Source organism: Urocampus carinirostris, chromosome 9 (assembly GCF_059441175.1).
Source record: "Urocampus carinirostris isolate Australia breed hairy pipefish chromosome 9, RoL_Ucar_1.0, whole genome shotgun sequence".
In the NCBI taxonomy this organism is placed as follows: domain Eukaryota; kingdom Metazoa; phylum Chordata; class Actinopteri; order Syngnathiformes; family Syngnathidae; genus Urocampus; species Urocampus carinirostris.
Window position 1 is genome coordinate 8,904,531 of NC_142357.1, and position 21,583 is coordinate 8,926,113.

At 39.5% G+C, this 21,583-nt stretch overlaps 1 protein-coding gene across 5 annotated transcripts in view; it reads left to right on the forward strand.

Annotated features, from left to right (window-relative positions):
• gpc3 (glypican 3) overlaps positions 1-21,583 on the forward strand; it is a 240,426-nt gene that overhangs the window by 103,328 nt on the left and 115,515 nt on the right. For all 5 annotated transcript variants that reach the window (XM_088344465.1, XM_088344462.1, XM_088344466.1 and 2 more), the window contains exon 3: positions 7,488-8,170. In XM_088344465.1, the coding sequence (XP_088200591.1) occupies positions 7,488-8,170 (683 nt within the window). The remainder of the gene's footprint in view (positions 1-7,487; positions 8,171-21,583) is intronic.

A 21,583-nucleotide genomic window follows, 5' to 3' on the forward strand; every position in this document is an offset into this window, starting at 1 on the left:
CACAAAACACATGTAGACTGGACAGGCAAACTCCCATGCACCCTCGAAGACCCTGCAGAGTGTATAGAGCTGGTCCAGTGTTCCACGGCCAGGACGAAAACCACACTGTTCCTCCTGAATCCGAGATTCGACTTCCTGGCGGACCCTCCTCTCCAGTATCCCTGAATAGACCTTACCAGGGAGGCTGAGAAGTGTGATTCCCCTGTAGTTGGAACACACTCTCCGGTCCCCGTCCTTAAGGACGGGAACCACCACCCGAGTCTGCCAGTCCAGAGGCACTGTCCCCGATGTCCACGCGATGTCAAAATCCATCAAATCAACAAAAAAAGTATATGTAATTTAAAAATATATTTAAATAATAAAGGTGAATTCAAGTACTTTAATAAACAATAGAATTATAAAAGTAGGAGCAAAAAAAATAAATTAAGCACATTTAAAATATGTTTTTAACTGGGTCTGCAGAATGAACACCAAGCAAGACCAGGGGTTGGCACCCCAAAATGTTGGAAGAGCCATATTGGACCCAAAAAAAAAAAAAAAAAAAAAAATCATATTTGTCAGGAGCCGCAAAAATATAAAAGCCTTATAATCAACGCAAGGGCAGCAGGGCTGCTGAGTGGTTAGCGCGTCTGCGGCATAGTTCTTACCAAACCTTCCTGTGTGGAGTTTTAATGTTCTCCCCGTGCTTTCTTGGGTTTCCGCTGGGCACTCCGGTTTCCTCCCACATAAAAAAAAAAAAAATGCATGTCAGGCTAATTGGCCAATCCAAATTGTCCCTAGGTGTGAATGAGCGAGTGAGTTGTCTGTCTCTGTGTGCCCTGCGACTGGCTAGCAACCTGTTCAGGGAATACCCTGCCTGATGCCCGAGGACAGCTAAGATGGGCTCCAGCAACCCCACAACCTTGCTGAGGATAAGCAGTGCAGATAATGAATGGATAGATAATCAACACAACACTTAATATTAGCCTAATGACAAAATGGCTAAGTTGGATGCAGCACATCCTGTGGAGAACGACAAGACTATTTTGTTGTATAATACTGCCTCAAGTTTATCAATGAATTATGGAATGTTTAATTATTTTGATAAAATTAAAGACATTTAATTAACCAATCCAAATTTTGATGTCATTTTTGTTTTTTTCGGATTGGAAAACCAACAACAAAGGTGCATAATGTGCTCCTTATCTGGCCAACAAAAAGAGTGCAGTAAAACATAGCATGCATTTGTAAAAATAAAATAAAAACCTTTTAAAAAGGTAAAGTAAATTTAAAAAATTGAGTTATTTTTTTCTTTTTCCCTTTGGGCTCCATGGGCGATTCACACACCTGCTGGTTTGCTTTAAAACAACCACGTGCTCGGTATGTAACAGTGCCCCTTTAAAAGGGGCGTGGCTTGGGCCGCACAGTGGCTCTCATTCAGGGGACACTAAAGAGAAAAAAAGCAAAGCGAAGTACTCTGAGAAATCTGCCTACTTTCATAAAGAGGATTTAAGTTACTTAGTAACGACTTCAAAGTAGACGAATGTAATGGAGTAAGAATACCATTTCTTCTTCACAAATCTACTCAAGTAAAAGTAAAAATGGGAGTGACTTTAAAATACTCCCAGAAATCTACTCAAGTAAATGTAACGGGGTAAATGTACTCCGTTACTACTCACCTCTGCACACTACACAGAGTGAATGAGTAAGGTATCACTTTTTCCATCCGTGGTAGAATGTGAAGTGAAAAAGCAGATGTGGAAAAAAAACACTTTGATTAATTGTATGTTCTTGGTAGGCTTGCAAATGCGACATTTCCACACCTGAAACAGGTGGCCACAACTTTGACATCTGTCTCTATGGCATCTAGAGGTGACATTCTATCCGCCAAATGGATTAGTCTCATTGTTGTGGTAATTTATTGATGTTTTCCTCACACACGGATAATGGCAGAATGGAGAAGAGATTGATAAGACGGTTCGGAGCAAATCTGCCACTGCAGACAACCACAGTCAGTGGTCGTCTGCTCTCGTCCAATTTATTTGATAATCAATATGATGGCTTTACGAACGTCCAACATGTCCATTGAGAGGACACACATAGATTATATCAAAAGACCGTATTGTACCAGTTTCAACTTTTGATGTCAAAATAAGGGGTTGTCGACACATTAGATCTTTTATAGTGCACGGGGCTTTGAGGAAGACTTTGGGTAACGGCGCGACAAAGAGAGAAAGGAGATCCGTGTTGTGATATGCTAACGCGATGGAAATACATGACAGTCAATACCCTCTGCTGGACTTTGAAGGACGTCGTTTGTATTTTAACACTTAAAGGAAATGGGACACTTTAATACAGCGTAATTGAGAGGGCACTGGGATGAAAATCAAGTTGTAAGTGGAAGGCATTCAAAGTTAACCTCTAGTTTGTCCACTCCAGTATCCCTCTCATCTATTTATTTACCGTAAAGTCTGAAATACAAACCATTACTTTTTTTATACAAAAAAAGTAATGGTTTGTATTAAACACAGCAACTGAAGTTTTCTTTATTCCTTGAGGTACAAGCAAATTCAATTTGGTCCGTTATCGCAGCGACCCCCAATGAAAAAAATCACAAAAAGACAGATCTGTGTTGCAATCTGGCATTATTCTTCACAGTATAGTTGCCCTAGCGTTATTCTCTATATATAGGGTGCTCATTCTCATTCGTGATTTCTTTCGGCGTAGTGATAAAGATGTGCTTGCTTTTGTAATTGCTACCTTTAAGTCAAACAATAATTCACAAAAAAATTCAAAGACAATGCAAATGAATGACAAGAATGTACTTTAAAGAGGGAAAGAAAACACGATGTTTCGGTATTCTTAATTTTATGGAATCCCAAATCCATAGGTATGTGCTATGAGATCACATTGATTCTCAGCGTTCAACATTCCACAGTAAAGATAAAAGGAATAATCCAATTTCTACCGCAACCTTTATGCAAAGCTCTAGGATGAATCAGATCCTTATGGATTCCTGGTCTGGGCTAACTCGCCACTCGGATCACCTTTCCAATCTTACAAGAATTCGAAAAATTTCCCGGGAGAGAAAAAAGCCCTGACTTTTAACAAAAAGTTTTTAATTTTACAAATAACATGATAAAAATATATTTAACAGACATTAGATATTAAAAGGAGAGCTTAAATTTAAATTAAATTATACATTTTAAAAATTATTTCTAACTCGGGGTTGCACATGGCTGCTGTTACAAAGATCTTGATCCTCAGAAGAAAGTGTCGAAATCGAGACGGAGATATTTTAATCTTGTTGCTTCCGCTATGGTCTCCAAGGAAAAACGGGCAGCCGGCTTGTCTCCATCTGTGACACTGACAAAGTAAATGTTAGCGCTAATTCTAATTGCGTCCCTGTAGCTACCCATCTGTGGTCTATTGCGTTGTAAATGTGTGTTCTCAACCCCCCTACCGTTGCATCCAGAATGTCACAGGTCTCTGACATACAGGCCCTCTCCCTCCATTAGAGGATACCTGATCCCATCCAGGCTTTTACTGATGAGAAAAAAAATTGCAGCATGCGCAGGAAATGGGCTAGCTGTGACCCTGGCTACTTACGAACATCGAATTGTATTCATCACGAGCCCTCTAGTCTTTCTCTAGAACTTTAAAAAGTGGCTGTTCTCTCTGAAAGATAAACTACAGGTAGCAGGTGAATTAAAGGAAAATAAGAAAAAAAGCTATATGAGGGGGGGATGTGCAACTCGGCACCCTGTTTATCGTTGAAGTTTCTCTCTTCTTGTCTCCCGAGGGAAAGTATTGTTCATTTAAAAAAAAAAAGAAGAAAAAAACATGTTAGCTGTGCCACTTGCTTCTCTTAAGTCTCCTCCATCAAACGTTTTTGCTGAATGTTAAGTCGATGCTTGCTTTACCTTCTTTTCAGGCGTTCAGCTGGCACAATAACCACTGGAAGAAAGCGTGTCAAATTTCTATATAAGCTATCATCTACTTCAAGCCATCAATAAAAATCCACTCAACACTCATAACACAACAGCCATGCTCCACAAAGCCCCTTTTAAGCATGAACAGTACGCACAGTTTCTTTGAGGGGAGCCGATAAAAGACTGAATATTATTATATCATTCGAAGAGTGTTTGATTGTGTTACAAAGATAACTACACTCAAAAGTTACGAACAAGCACCAATTAAGCATGAAAATAAATCGATACATAAATGGTGGGACTATATTATCCATCCATTATCTGCACTGCTTATCCTCAGTAGGGTCGCAGGGGTGCTGGGGCCCTTCTTAGCTCTCTTCGGGCAGCAGGCAGGTGACACCCTGAACTTGTTACCAGCCATTCGCAGGGCCAGAGGGACAGACAACTCACTCGCACATTCACACCTAGGGACAATTTGGACTGGCCAGTTAACCTGAAATGCAGTGGTTTTTTTGAATGTGGGAGGAAACCAGAGTGCCCAGAGGAAACCCACGCAAGCACGGGGAGATCATGCAAACTCCGCACAGGAAGGCTGGTAGCTGGATTTGGTCCCATGACCTCAGAACAGTGCCGCAGACGCGCTAATCCTTCAGCCGCTGTGCTGACCGTGACAATATTATTTCAGGGACAAATCCGTTACAAGGAGGGTGTTTCATACAATTGCTTTTTGCGACCAGCACGAGAATAATTTGTTCTTATTTGTGTAAACACCCCAATCCATAGCTCTTTTATATTTGATATTTTAATTTAACAAAATTAAATAATATGTCTTTGTGATGCCAATGATGTATTGAAATGTGTCAAACCACTACAGTGGGGGTCCCCAACCTTTTTGGAGCTGAAAGCTATATTTTGTTCCTGATTGCACGAAGTTTGATATGCATTATATTTTATGTTGACAATATCTGTGTATTATTTATTATTTCAACATCCATTGCAGCTTGGTAATCCTGAAAGGGGGATCACCTCATGTGCGGTCCCTTTTCAAGGTTTCTTCATTTTCCTCATGTTGAGGTTTTTGAGTTTTTTCCTTGCCCTCATGTAGGTTTTAGATCAGGGGATGGTGTCATAATAGTCTGTGGTTTGCAATAATCTGTTGTCTGTGCAGCCCTTTGAGACTTTTTGTAATTCAGGGCTATACAAATAAACATGACTTGTCTTGACTTGACATTTAAAAAAATAAAATGTTATTAATATGTGTTCCTATGTAATTGCTTTGTTATCACCAGGTTGTAATTATTAGAGTTTAAAATTGGCTTAGTCAACCACTAAGCATCACACCAGGTATAAATCAAATGTTCTAGAAAATCACAATGACCTGTGATATATTTTCAGAACCAATTCCCGGGCTGCTCAGTCGGCCTTATGGGGCTACTTGGTGCCCGTGGGCACCACATTCGAGACCCATGCACTACATTCTGGCACTAACCACTATTCATTTTTATTTATTTCGTGACAGAAAGTATCAGGACTATTTAGCACTCATTAAAATACAAAACGTAAATTTAGATAATGAAGGGTTGATTGTAGTAAAATCAAATAGATTTACTATTTGAAGTATGTTTTTCTTGTTTTTTTGCACACTGGTAGGGTGTGGTTCAATGGCTGAAAATTCTGAAGCCATCTGCTGACATCCCTATTAGTGTGGATACGCCTCACTCAGGTACCCCTCCTCACATGGCTAGTCTGTGCCTTGTCATATTTTGTTTCTATTACTTTAAAAAAAATATATTGTGTTTTAACAATTCTTTCTGTCTGGGATGCCGATTTATTGCCTGAAAAGTGGTTTACAAATACATTGGATTTGATAACTTTAACTGAATTGAGAATGAATACTGTAGCTGCTCTTCTCCACTTCGTCCCGATAACCATTGAAACACAATACCACACAGTAATAGTGTTTTTCTTAGTGGATGTGTAGTGTGTATTGGGACTGGTGTCAGATAACTGTTATTAGAACTGTTATTAAGGCAAAGAATAATATCTCTCTTTCAAAATCACAAGAGAAAAATGTCAAGTGCCGTATTGATTGAATAGTGATGAGCTGTTTTGAGGCAGGTCTGCAAATCTACCACCATCAGTCAACAAACGGTCCCCTGTGTTCTTCCCATTGGATTCAGGCAATGAAATATATTAACATGTACCTACTTTTTTTTCTATGTTGATGTACTTCATTAATTCATTTTCTAGACGCTTATCCTCACTAGGGTTGCAGGGGTTGAGGAGCCCACTGGAGCTGATTTTGGACAGAAGTAGGGGGACACCCTGGACTGGTTGCAAGCCGTTCCGACAACCATACACTTACACACTCATTCCCAGGGACAAACCTGACCCGCCAATCGACCTGCTATAGATGTTTTTGGTAGATGGGAAGTGTCTGGAGTGGCTGGAGAAAACCTACTCAGGCACGGGGAGAACATGCTCATTGCACATGGCAGGGCTCTTAGTTGGAATTGAACTTAGGACCAAAGAACTGTGAGGTGGATCTGCTGACCAGTCTGCCAGCGTACATTCAACTTAATAAATTTAATGAAACATCACTGGGTGTGTTTATCTGCAGGTAATAATCTGGAGCAGGCTGGTATCTGGAATTAAACCCAGGATCTCCGAATATAATTTTTTTCACAGAGTTTCATTAAAAGATTTTATTCAAATCAGTAAGGTTGTGAATTGTGTTACACTCCTTTGGGTAAGTGTAATTTTTTTATAAATCCTTTCTGGCTCTAAGACTCCTGAGACAGTTTGTCAGAACAAGTCGCTGCAAAAAAAGTCTCAGTTGACTTTTTGATGCAAAATGAAGACAAAAATGAATGTTTCCCATCAAGTCATCTTCAAAGAAATGAGACATAGAAAAAGAGGAAACAGCCAATTTTTGGACCTGATAAAACGGTTCAGTGGTCCTCAAACCATTGCGTTTCCTGGCACCACTGAGCTCAGTTGGCGTTCCCAACAGATGGTTGGTAGGCCGTGGGGTGTAACTTCTGCATCGCTCGGCTCTCCCCAGGCAAAAGCTTCATTGCAGAATTCCTTGTGGAGTTGGGTAATAGTGCTCAGAATCCCTGCTATTATTGTCCTCTCTGACTATGGCTGCTGCCAGCCGTGAGAGAGACATCACCTGCTGTGAGATAAGACGAAGACTAGAATAACGTTGATTTTTCTTTCCCCCTTCCTCACTAGCCTTTCTCCTTTAGGATACAGGTAACATCTCACTTACGACTTCCTTGACTTTATTCTGTACTTACGACTGCAACCAGCAGCTGTTCAGTTTTTGGAGGGTCATTTTTTTCACACGGACGCACGTTTTTTTTTTTTTACATCTGATTTTAATTTCTTTCAAAGAATCTTTTTTACAGCATATGCTCAGTTTTTTCATTCAATAACAGGCATGTAGCCAATTTTGCTAATTAGCCAAATTACTTGTTGGAAAGACTCTAAGAATTTAGGTGTAATGGTTTTCGTTGTGCATATAAATAACACATAATTATTCCCTTCTTCCATTTGCTTATTATCTTGCAGAGGCTTTTGACTTGGTGCTGCGTCATGGTCGAAACTCTACTCTGACAATGCTTAAATCGGAGTTCCCTGCTCTCGGAAGTGGAGCCCAGAGCTCAGTCGGGCAGCTTTTCCTGGACATGTCGCTTTACATCCTTGGCTCGGACTCCACAGTGGACCACATGGCAGCTGTGCTTTTTGGACGCCTTTTCCACATGACATATCGCCACCTGCTCGGGGGAAGCGGGTCTTTGTCAGATGAGTGCGTCAAAGAGGCTTGGAAGGACTCAGATGCTTTCGGCCCTTACCCCAAACTGATGATGACTCGTCTATCGCGTTCCCTGGTTGCAACGCGGGTCTTTCTCCAGGCATTGAATCTGGGCATTGAGGTCGTCAACACTACCGACCACCTGAAGCTTGGCAGGGACTGCGGCCGAACACTGATGAGACTGTGGTACTGTCCGCACTGCCAGGGCTTGCTTGGGCCACCTGTCTGCAGGGGCTTCTGCCAAGCGGTCATGCATGGCTGCTTGGGGGGAGTGGCTGAAGTGCAACCCCACTGGAGAAACTACATGGATGGCTTGGGGAAGTTGGCAGCAGCCATGAGTGGAGAGCGGGACATGGAGGCGGTTGTCCTGAGACTTCCAGCTATGATCAAACTGGCTCTAAAGCACGCCGTAAATGCCCGAAGCCGACTCAGTAGTGTGGTGAGTCGCATACACGCCTACACAATCCAGAAAAAAAACAATTTCTGATCATCACCTCCGAGCAAAGCGAGGGTGGTGATAATGTTTGGTGATAAAAGTTGGGATCACCCAGACGTAAATGTGTTTTCCATGAAAATTCATAATTTTTTTATTGATCTAATTAGACGCAAAATAAATACAAAGTAGAGTCTGAAGGGGGTTAGAAAAACAGATTTGAAAAAAAAAATTAAACTTTGAATTTGTCAAAGTATCGACATTTCTTAGTGATCCCAAACCTTTTGATGCTCTAATGGTGCACAACAATTCTGGTTCAATCATAGTGACCATAAACTGGGCCCGATCCAGCGGTATTGGATGTTGTCTGCTAATCCTGACTACAATGAATACATCAAGTTTTCTTTTCGGCAATGACGTATTTACAAAAAAAACTAACAGCAAATTGTATTGGATTGTAGTTTTTTACAGTGTTACAGCAATTTGTCATGATCTATAGGTGCACTCTGAATCAAAATATAATACGTACAGCATGTCACAAAAGTAAGTAAACCCCTCACATTTCTGCAGAGATTTGTGAAGACACATCACTTTGGCACAATAATAAGAAGTCTGTGTAAAGCTTATATATAGCAGACTAAATTTATTTTTCCCCTTAAAAAAAAATCAAAATATAGCCATCAATAACTAAACCCTTGGCAACAAAAGTGAGTACACTCCAAAGGCGCTTGCACCCTTATATTTTCAAACAAAGCACTGATTGTCATTTTCCCTACAAAATATCATGTGACTACTTTTTAATTTGAAGAACATGATGTCTTGTCACTGAAACTCCCTTTATGGCACACCATGGCAAGTAACTATCTGGCAACCTTAAAAAAATAATTGTGGCACTACATAAAGCTCCCCGGGGCTACAAGATGATTACCAACACCATAAAGTTGATCTGCAGTACAATGACCAAGATCCTCCAGCATTTTTATGAATCGGGATGCACTCACAACAGGGCTTGTGTTGGATGTCCAAAGAAGCTGAGGGAACATGCATAGCGTCACATCCAAATGCTATCTAAGAAAGATAGGAGCAGGAGTGCTGTCAGCATTGCTGCAGAGATTGAATATATGTGGGGTCAGCCTGGAAGAAATCAGACCACAAACTTTAGGAACTTTCACATTAGGGTATACTCACTTTTGTTGCAAAGGGGTTTAGGTTTTAACGATTCTAATTTGATTATAATTTTTTAAAGGGGTTAAAATAAATTCACAATGCTCTAATAGTTTTACACAGTCTACTTCTCATTGTGTCAAAGCAATGTTTCTTCAGGGTTGTTATATTAAACAGTATAATGAAATCTCAGCTTTAATGTATACTGTACGCTATTAAAGCACTCAGGTGCTCTGTTCAGAATTTAAATGCGGACATAGATTTATTAAAACAAAAAAAATCACAAAAAAATAATCAATCCATAGATAGGACATACTATACAGTATTGCTTTGTGCATCAGTATCGATTATGAAAAAAATATTTTTTATGTAAAATTAGAAGTATTGGCTGTGAAACAGATTTGATTCGGTCACAGTCTCTGGGGTAGAAATCCTGATTAGGACATCCATATCAGAAAAAAACAGAATACACAAAGCAACTCAGAACCTTTTTATAGAAAAACATTTTCTCCTGTAAGTCTTTTCATCTGTAATCTAAAAACTTAACTTTCATTACAAACCAACTTCTGCTCCCTCAAAGCAAAATTAATTCCCATCTGCTTCACATTTTCTTACAAAATCATGAAGTTATGTGTTAATTTCTTGACTGGAATCTTTTTTTTCCCTGCAATGATCATTTCAAATACATGCCAGGTTAATAATTCAATTTTCTATAAAGACCTAATGAATACTTTATATTTGGCCGACAGTTGACTGTCAACCAGTTGAGTGTACCAAAGGATGGCACAAGAGGGCTAATGGGCACAGTTGGAAAAAAATAACCTATCACGCAAAACAGGAAGGGGAAAAAAAAAAAACATACATATTAATTTACACAAAATCTTAAAATTTAATGTGAATCGTTTTAACGTTATTGTGATCTTGCAAACACAGTCTGTAATGTACGCAAAAAGGCACATCATACTAAGATGTTGATATTTTGTGGCAAAGATCACAATTACAGACCCTCACTTGCTTACGAACATTCGAGTTACGAACAATGGTACATACACACATTTTTTTCAGGATGTCGAAAAATATCTGGACATTGCTGTAAGTTAGATTTTGTGTTGTGCACATTTTTCCGAGTGCAGGACATTACTGTAGTGCTTCTTTCCAGGATAAACAAGATAAACTAGTAATAGAGACCGCAAATTGAAAAATGCGTAAAATATTTACAAGGTAGTGCTTAGGGACTGTCCTTAGTTGTTCATTCAATTTATTTCATAATGATAGTGCATTGAAAATAGAGCAATGCAACAATCGGGCAATGAAAAGAAGAACATGAAGCAGCAAACCCAATTTTCAATACAACTGGCAAGATATATTTAAACAGTGTTGCGCACTTGTTTAGGGTAGTGATGGCCCTGGGGAAAGATGTCAACCTGTTTTTGTGTGTCCACCAATGAGCTTCAGTTTTCCCCTTATGTCTTGTCCAGCTGTTTATGTGTATCTGGTTCGTATTAATCATCTTTCTATGTATTTATTTTCAGTTCATTTTGTTTATTGTAGTGTTGTGTCACTATTTTGTGGTAACTTTGAATCTTTCTTTTTTATGGACTTCCTATTTCAGCAATTTTCATGAACTCGTGTTATTCATTTTTGTTCTTTTGAAATTTAACTCTCTTTTTGAAAGGACTCGAGCTTTGGTTTTATGCACTTTCGCCTTTAAAAGCTCAGGTTGATGTCTGCGAATTATTTCTACTGATATGTTGTACATTTCTGGCTGTACTAATCCAAAGTTAAGCCATATTATCATTCACAAAAGTACATTTAGAAGAAAAAAAACTCCCTCTTGAATCCGTGAAGATGTACCTGCGCTAGTATATTTGGGGTTTAAAAGCAGCATTCTCCGAGTCATAAAGCGAATGGATTGAAGTGTCAGGGAACATTGTTTTAACAAGCATTTCTTTTTCTTTGGTGGTAAAAGCCGGACCAATAGCGGTGACCCGTTCTATGTAGTTCCTGCTGCAATAAAGGCGTCAGGTTTGTTTGAGGCCCAGGAGTAGAGTGCTCATAAAATATAGAGGTGTTTCTCTTCCAGAGCCGGATGTGTGTTTGCTCTTGTATATCTGGTGAACTTTTCACACTCACACCCGGAATCCCCACAGTGACTGGGTCTCCACTCACAAGCCATCATTTATTAATTCGCAGGTTGACCTCGTGCATTCACGTCAGTAAAATTGCAGTTGCTCTTTCTGGCTTTCTGTGCAGGATGGCCATTTAAAATTAAATACCGTCGCAGCTGAGCGGATGACTGTGATGTGTGTTCAAGGCGCCCACCGGTTCCACTATACAGGATTAGAGCTGCTATGTCAGTGTGTTGAGCAGCTTCGATACAAGGTCGTGAGTCTGTTCTAGGGTGTTAGTGCTCCAATGTAATCTTGCTAAGACACCCCTTGCTCAGGGGTGTCATTGCAAGGACAGCAACGTTGGCTCCCTTTTTGCTACTTTTGCCCCCTTAAATTGTCAAAGGAGAGATTAAATATTTAATAATTTAACCTGAAATGAATCTTTTTCACCTTTCAGCTCCAAATTGAGAACATGGTAAATCGCAGGCCAAATAGGTACTTGCAGTAGAAAAGGAGTTTAGAGCCCTTTCCCACTGCACTTGTAGAAACCTGAAAAGAATTACCGTATTTTCTCGACTTTAGGTCACAGTTTTTTGAATAAATTTGTAGGGGTTGTGACTTACACTACAGTGAGAGTTCTATGTGAAATTATTAACACATCATTATGTCACTGAGTTTTGAATTCTTATTACCGGTACTGTACAGACGCTGCCATACTTACGAACAATAGTTCGTAAGTTGAATTTGTTGGTAAGTTGCTTTAGTGCTATATTTTGTATGTTTAAGGTTTATATAAGTATGTTTAAGGCTTGTATAAGTAAACCTGTATCGTTTTGTACTAAAAAATAAACATTTCGTAAAACAATATGCTCTATAAAAATAGATAAAGTTACGTGTAACTTACTTTTGGAAGATAGGCTTCAAGAGGTCCTCCTCCGTGTTAGAGAGTGGCCGAAAAAAAGGTAGGTCTTCTCCGGCCAACTATTTTCTTAACCGAATGAAGCTTTCTTATTCCACTTTCGTTTCAAAAGAAACGTCTCGCCTCTTCTTTACACTTTACACCAACCATATTGAATGGATGCACGAGTTGTTTAACAATAAAAATGTCAAAGTTCTTGGCGCGCTGGACATAGTATAGACATAGTATAGACAGTACAGTATGTTTACACACAAACTAGGAAGAGGAAGCGGATTTCTTCTTCGGGTGGATGCTAGGTGATCCCTCACTACACCACACTTCATTAGCGGTAAAAAGAAGCACTACATGGCTGTTCTGTACTCTGAAAAAGGTGCACACAATACAAAATCTAACTTACAGCAATGTCCCGATATTTTTAGACATCCGGAAAAAAATGTTTGTATCTTTTGTTTATCGTAAGCAGAATGGTTGTAAGTAGGGGAGCGTCTGTATATCACTTCACATGTTATTTTCACATGTAACCACAACAGGGCGCTGTAGGCCTGTGTTGGTAATTTCAACCTTAAAAGTGGAAGGAGGAAGCTGTTGCATCGTCAACCTACCAGGAGTTGTTTACCGGTAAAAGTCACAGGATGAACACTTGATTGGGTTTAGCTATTTAGAGGGAAGATTATAGTTTAGTAAGAATCTTTTTGGGCTAGGATTAAGCTCTTAATATGTTACGTTGTCACTGACAAGCATTTCTAAGATATGCACGTATGTGTAACATAAGTGTCATACAACAAGACAGTAAAATCCCCACTAATATAAAAAAGTGGGTCTTCAGACTCCTCTTGAAATATCAAGGGTCTCTGCAGACCTTTAAATTTCCTTTCAAAATGACATGTATGCTTTTGGTGTTCGATTTTGTCAAATATATTTGCCCCGAAAATGCAACCCATACTCCGAGTGCGACTCATACTTGTTTTTTTCCTTCTTAATTATGCATTTTTTTGCTGGTGTGACTTATACCCCGCAGAGACTTATAGTAATACAGTAATTGTCAAGTTTTCAAGTTTACAAGTGCTCATATAGCAGGCCCGCTGCATTTTTTTATTGTTACAGACAAAAGAACAAAGATATTTTCTTATCAAAGTTTATTTTTGAAGCACTTCAAAATAGACACCACTTTACGCAGAGGGCTATAATTGTCAGGCAGGCAGTAAAAACGGGTCTTTAACAACATTAAACAAAATTAATATTTAATTAGACGACAGTACGCTGTGTCCTGCTAAGTAAAGCGTGAAAAGCATTTGGGAATCTTAATTGGCAGTCGTGATATTGAGAATAATTATTGAGAGTGATTAACTATTTTCTAAAAGTAATATCAGGGATGTTACAAAAAAATAAATATTGCAATACAATAATGAGCAATGTGAGCCTCACAATAATATACTTGTTGCAGTATTGCAGAGTGGTTGTCAGTATGTAAATATATTTACAAAAAAAAAATATATTTAAAATATATAAAATATAATATATAAAAATATATATACTTAATAAAAACTCAATTTTTTTGTAGGCTCATATTAAGGAAGAGAAAAGAAAATTATGTTTTTGAACATCTTAATAGTCATGGCACTTACAGTATGTGCTCCCATTATTCACATTATTTACACAAAATATCCTAAAATATCTGATATGGCAATTGATAGATACTATTCCTAATTTTACAATGTATTAGCTACTTTAATTTGAAGAATATCAACCATAGACTATAGAGAAAAGTCATTTTTCAAAACAAAAAAAAGATAAATTATTTGCAATTTAAAATGATTTCACTCGAAATAACAAAATGTTTTAAATGTTCTGGCAATGGGGGTCTTCTTTCGTTTTTCAACAAAAACATATGTATAGAAGACTGATCCTGCCGTATGTAGAAATAAATAAATACCTACAATTATTTTCCATGTCAATAAATGAACACATTAATACATTGTGTAATATGTTATTATAAGGAAAAGTAAGGGCAGCACGGCGGCGCAGTAGTTAGCGCTTGTGCGGCACAGTTCATGTCATGGGAACCTGTCGTGGGTTCAAATCCAGCTCCAGACTTTCTGTGCGGAGTTTGTATGTTCTCCCCGTGCTTGCGTGGGTTTCCTCCGGGCACTCCGGTTTCCTCCCACATTCCAAAGACATGCATTTCAGGTGAATTGGCCGGTCCAAATTGTCCCTAGGTGTGAATGAGCGAATGAGTTGTCTGTCCCTGTGTGCCCTGCGATTGGCCGGCAACCAGTTCAGGGTGTCCGCTGCCCACTGCCCGATGATTGCTGGGATGGGCTCCAGCCCCCCGCGACCCTACTGAGGATAAGCGGTACGGCTAATGAGATGAGATGAGATGAAGGAAAAGTAAATACATGCAATGTATTCATTTATTAATGCGTTTTGTCATTTATTTATTTTGGTATTTATTTTGTCATGTATTTTGTCGTGTCTTATTCGAAGAGCTTTTTCCCCATTGGCTGAACAGTGATAACTGTTCAGTACAGTCATTGATCAACCAATAGGCGTAAAGCTCAGCCAGTTGGCCCCGCGCCCTCTTTTAAATAACATTTTATTGTGACCAAATACACGACAAAATAAATGACAAGATGAATGACATAAAATAAACAAGTGACACAATAAATGACAAAATGCATACATATATGATTAAGATCCATATTTGCGAATATATTCATGCATTATGTTATTTATCTATGTGTTTATTAATTTACATGGCTAAAATTTGTTGGTATTTATTTATTTAAATATTTTAGGGTGAGTCCTCCACTTATTTGAAGGTGTTTACCTCATGTATTTATATTACAGGGAATTGAAGGATCAGTTAGATTGAGACATTACGCTCACATTTACTTTATAAAAAAAGGAAATCCTCTTATGTATACTTCAGTAGCTTTGGAAGGGATTCCCTTTCGGGTGGTGACTTGTTTGCAGGTTTCATGTGATTTCTAGTCTCTCACTTAACCGTCCCTCTGGGGATGCTCTCAGAGTCGCATCCAACAGCGAAAGACAGATTGACTGAGCTCATGCTGCGAGAGACCGCAAACACTTTAACCTAGGGGTAGGTGGGTCGATCCAAATATTGATATTATCGCTATTAAGCAAGTACTTGATCAGATTGATACAATTGTCCTGGTATTGATACTTTACTTCTCCACCAATTTCGTCCAAGCGCCGCTTTGCCTTTCTCACACTCACCCAGTGCCCTGCCCCTCTCCAAGTTTATGTCTGAGTTGTGATTGACAGGAACGCTTTTACCACTCTGTACCTGGCCTGCTGCTGCATCCTGTCTGACAGGCAGAAAAAAAAGGTCAGACATATGCGCTCGCCCCTACCAGAAGCTAAAAAATGACAGAGGCTGACAGGAAGCACTGCACAGCGCAAACTTTTTTTTCAACTATAGGAAAGGACAATGTCAGGTCTAATTTGTGTGGTAAAGTGGTCTGATTTTGTGGCAACATCACTAATTGACAAACACATGTAGAAAGAGAGCAGAGAGCTGAAACCAAAAACTTTACTGTTACTGAACAAAAACCTGTAATTTCCTGGACAGTAAAGCAATAGGTTTATAAGAGACACTTGAGACTTTGGTTTCAACACTGACATTATTTTAAAAATATGGTGCAATGGAAGATATTTTAGTTGTCTTGTTAATATTGTTATATAGCCTATTTTCATTGCGGTTTATGTTTGACTCTCTTAGCTTTCGTTCTGAAACTATTTATCCATTTATTTTTTATGCTGTTAAAGTTTGCAATGTAGTTATTTAGTAAAATATGTAGTGCCTAAAATGTTTGTGCCATGTTTATTATAATTATAAAGTATTTCAAGCAGGTAAGGGTTATTCAATGATCATGACGAAACAAGAATTATTGGAATCGGATCGGTATCGATGGACACTATCATGTATTTAATTGGTTCTTATTTATACCAAAATTCCCCCGTATCGCCCACCCCTACTTTAAACGCGGATTCTGCCAGCGTGGCGACCCTCACAAGTCTGGCGGCCTTCTCCCCCAGCATGTTAATGTTCATTTCTTCCTCTCGGCGCAAATCCAACACGAATCAACCTGTTCGCGGAGAACAGAGAGGGCAGCCAAGAGCCCCGCGGCTTCAATCTATCCCGCTGTCAACTTCTGCCGGAGTTTGATGTCATCCACCTCACTCCGAACATTACACCCGCTCTTTAATGCCATCCTTTTGTGCTGCTCATTCGTCGGGCTGTGAGAGATGATGCATGATTTATGAAGCTCTATTTTTACCCGTTTCACGGGAGAAAGAGGAGCGACGAAAGACGGGGTAAAAACCTCGTAGGCGGGTGAACCCGAGAGGACGGAGGACAGAGAGACATTCATCACCCCCGCAAAGCCTGGGCTCAAATGAAGACAGGAAGTGGACTGTGACACGAAGATGATGGATCTGGCCATCTTTGTCAGAGATTGGCTGCACTGTGTTGTTTCACAGCGGCAAAATGTCGCGTCCCGTCACTGTGAGGGTGACATTCTTTTAGGGTTGTTTTCTTGTCCCTTGATTTTAGGAAACATCAATGCAAAAGTAAAGCATTTTTTTTCAGTATAAGAAAATACATCTGATGAATTTGTATAGCATACATGCCAACCATTTGACATTAAAAAGCGGCATATATCATTGCAGGCTCTATTATTAGGCGCAAAACACAATCTGTTTCCAAAATATTAAAGAAACAAAAACGTGTACGGACGCTCCCCTACTTACGACCATTCGACTTACGAAAAACAGTTGATACGAACATTTTTTTCGGGATGGCGAAAAGTATCCGGACATTGCTGTAAGATAGACTTTGTATTGTGTGCACCTTTTTCCAAGGACAGCACATTACTATAGTGCTTCTTTTCGCCGCTACTGGTGTGTTGTGGTGCTGTAAGCGGTCACCCACCATCCACACGGAATAAAAAAAAATCCGCTTCCTCCTCCTAATTCATGTGTAAACATTCTATACTGTCTAAACTATGTCTATACTATGGCCAGCGCGCTAAGAACTTTGACATTTTTATTGTTTAACATCTCGTGCATCCATTCAATATGGTTGGTGTAAAGTGAAACGAAGAGACGAGCCGTTTCTTTTGAAATGAAAGTGGAATAAGAAAGCTTGATGCGGTTGAGAAATGGTCGGAACTCTTTTTTTCGGCCTCCTTTTACAACGGAGGACCTTTTTATGTGCACATTCCAAAAGTAAGTTAAACTCAAATTTATTTATCTATATGGAGCATATCATTTTTTAAAATTCTTATTTTTTAGGACAAACAACTTATACAAACCTTAAACACATGAAATATAGCACTGTAGCAACTTACAAACAATCATCCAGAACCTCTCGTTCGTGAGTAGGGCAGGGTCTGTACTTGTTTGTAAACAGAAGTGGAAAACCTTTATGAAAATTGAATTCTAATGCCATCGGAGTAGTTTATTCACACACAAAAACTTAGTCTTAGCCATAGACTAAAATACAAGTCTCGAGTCAAGATCTTTTGTTGGTGTTTAAAAATGATTGATTTTTTAATTTTTATTTTAATCAGTAGGTGTTTTTAAGGGAAGAAAAGCGGTAGTCTAACGCATGAAACTGTAGAGTTGTGAGTATGATAAAATCATAGGTCATGATCAATGTTCCCTCTAAGCTGCGCGGATGCTCAATTGTGCTTGCCCAGACCTCAGCACAAAAGAAAACATATCCAACGCATAAAAATCAGCGCTCAAATTTGGGAAATCAATTAATTTGCAAATTCGGCCAGAATGCAGGTAAAATCAACGCAAGCTCCTTCTATAGTGTGTTTTTAATGTGTCCTTTCAAATCAATGTCAGCATGAGATTAAGTAAACAAAAGTGAGTATCCTTGTGAGCTGGAGTTCACGCGGCAGGAGAAATGGGGACTAGAGAGGTGGCGGGCCCAATGGAGGAAATCGTCACGGCTGACGGTGGATGCACCTTGTACGTAACTTTCAGTGAGTTTCTGCCATTGCTTTAGTCGTTCGTGTTGTCAAATGTCCGACTGTTCAAATTAAAGGACATAACATGAAAAATATGTTATTTTTCTTGGGTTGTAGGTTGTTGAAAGATCTTGTGTTACATATACAAATAATTTGCAAATATATCAGGTCAATCTTTTTCCTAACACTGTACTACATCTAAAAAAGTGTGGTTAAAAATGCTCACTATTGTGCAACTAACTAAACAAATCCACAAAATGTTTGTATTATGTGACAAAATATACTTTAAAAAATGTAAATCTCATGTCAAAGTTGTGGGCATTTCAACCTTTTCAATATTACATTAGCCAATTTGTTAAAATTTGAAATATTACTGTAACTAGTGTTGCTGGGAACCCAGCAGAATACAACTTGATTTGATCTCGGGTTTTGGTTATGTTTGATAATGATTTGGTTGCCACATGCAGGATTGTTGTTGCTTGCCGTTGTTCCAAGTAATGCTCACAGACTTAGGGGCCGGTCACACAGACATTTGCGGCTGAATCACGGCCAGAAATTTCTGCCTTTGAGGCGGACGCTATTGGACGCATTGAGATCGCCATTCAGACGAGATACAGCAGTGCTTAACACGAGGTCGGAAATTCGCGCGCGGGTGGCAGCGCGAAAAAGTTTTGCGCTGCTCAATTTTTCAGAGCGCGGGTACACAGCTTTACACGAACGTATCGAGGCTGAACCACGGCCAGAAATTTCTGGCCGTAAAGCAGATGCCGTTGGGCGCTGTTGGACGTTTTGAGACCGCCATATAGACGAAATACAGCAGTGCTTTACTCGCGGTCGGAAATTCACACGAGGTTGGCCGCGCGCAAAACTTTTGAGCTGCTCAAAAGTTTGAGCACGTGTTAAACCGCGTGCCGCACACGTGGTCAACACGAGGTAATGACGCGGAAATGACGCGGAACGACGTGCTCTGGCCGCGGCCAGGGCGTGGTTACACATGGGTAGGACGGGAAATTTCAGCGGGTAATCGTGGGTGGAGCATGGTAATAGCATGTTCTGCGCCTGTATCGCGGTGTTATTACGTGAAATTAGCGTGTTACGCGTGTGACGATCAAACGCCTTTCTCCGCGTATAAACAGCGCGAATGCCGAGCACACGTCAGTTGTGCTCGAGACGTCAAGGGGGTGAACATGGATCCCCGTCAGCGTAGTGACCTCGTCTTAATCCATTTTTATTTCTTGACATTTCTTTTCAAGATAATAAAATAAAAATGATGCCATAGCTTGAAATCTTGATCTTCACGGGACTGTGTCTTGTGCGGTTATGATTTCTACAGCCCGGTGCCGAGATTTGCATCCCCTCGTTACTACAACCACTTTTACCTCGTTTTATCTCACTTTTAGGGAATGTAATGGCGAACATATAACCAAAACCACTTTGTCTTGCATTTGTTGGAAATGTAATACAACTTAAACCATTCCGTCTTTGTTTTTGTTGTGAACGTAATCGAACGGTAAATCCTCCCCCGCTCGCGTGAACGCGCATTCTGCTGCGCTTCCAACGAAAGCGATCATATTCTATATAAAACGCTTATTAAAACTATAAAGCGAGCTAATTATAACAATTGGGAGATCCTAGTCTATATAACGCGTTTATTTAAACAATAAAGTGCGATCGTATTCTACAAAATGCGTTTGTTAACGCGGAGGAAAAAGTCACCAATGTCAATGCACGCTTACAACAAAAGCGATCGCAGCAGAATGCGCGTTCACGCGAGGGGGTGGGGGCGTGGGGGTGTTGCGTAGGAGTCGGATTTGGGCACAACACCGGCTCGGGAGCTTTTATACCCGTGGTCCACACGAGAAAATGACGCAGAAATGACGCGATGAGGAAGCGGAACAGTCGCCGGCGTCTGTTTTGCGGGCATACCACCGATGAACAGCGGGTTGGCCAATTTTGCGCATTTTCCATCCCGGGCAACCACGGGCAAAAAAAAAATGCAAAATTTTAGCCGTGATTCAGCCGCAAACGACTGTGTGACCGGCCCCTTAGTGTGAACGATCAGACCTGTAGAAGATTATGGGGAACGTTGGTCATGAGATCATTCTGGTTAAAGACAAACTGTCATTATTAGCATTCATTTGGTCACGGGACATTTTGTAATATTCGACCACTAGAGGTGACGATATTGTGTAGTGCAGGGGTCGGGAAAAATTTTGACCCAAAGAGTCTTATTAGCAAAATATTTGAATTTTTTTTCCTAAGAGCCATACCATATGTTTGAAGACAAAATTCAGAAAAAACGCCAAAACAGCTCTTTGGACAAAAGCTCATTTTTCAGCGCATTTTATTTCTCTGTGTACCGTTAGATATTTGATGCAATTTATGAAATAATTATAATGCCGGAGCCTGTGTCCCATATGAACAAATATACCACTAAACTTTTCTCCCTCCCACAGTTTCTTATCAAGATCATTGAGGCTCATTTTGACCGTCATTTTTTCCCCCCGTAAACAATGGTTTCAAAACAAGATGCAAATAGAGTTATTTTGTAAATATGTCACATAAAACTGCAAACGAAAAGTTTGTGGATGTATTTTCCTTCAGCGCAGCGGGCACGTGGGAGCGTGCTTTGTTGAATAGTTCCGCCTTTCACAAGGTTTTTAGATTATGGGGTACCCTAGACAATCAGACAATTGGTAAGCTCCTTCTAGGTGAGCCTTATGTTATGTAAAATAAACACAAATTTTTGACCTATGAATTCACATTTATACGCTAGCTCATGCAATTTTACTTATTATTAAAACTATATTGTTTTTTTCTAATGAATGAAGTTTGTTTCACCAAACTTTTTTCCAGATTCCCAATTTTTGCAATCCATATGCATGCCACTATAAACTTACACAGGATTTGCAGTAAAAGGCACACTCAATAAATAATGTGTCTTCTTTTAGATAAGAAAAAAACTAATGTATTTACCGTTTCATAAATGCAGGAAGCTGTCTCTGTAAACTATAAGTCGTGCTTTTAACCACTTTGAATGGTTCAAATAGTTCAAATTTTACTTTCAAAAACAGTTTTAAAACCTTGCCAACGAGCAGATTTCTATATTAAACTCTCCTGTGGATCATCACCAGCCTCTGATTTTATTTCTCATCTCCAGAAATTCAACAAACATGCAAAGGACAAGAGACGAAAACCAATGTCCTTTTTTAGTAGACAATGT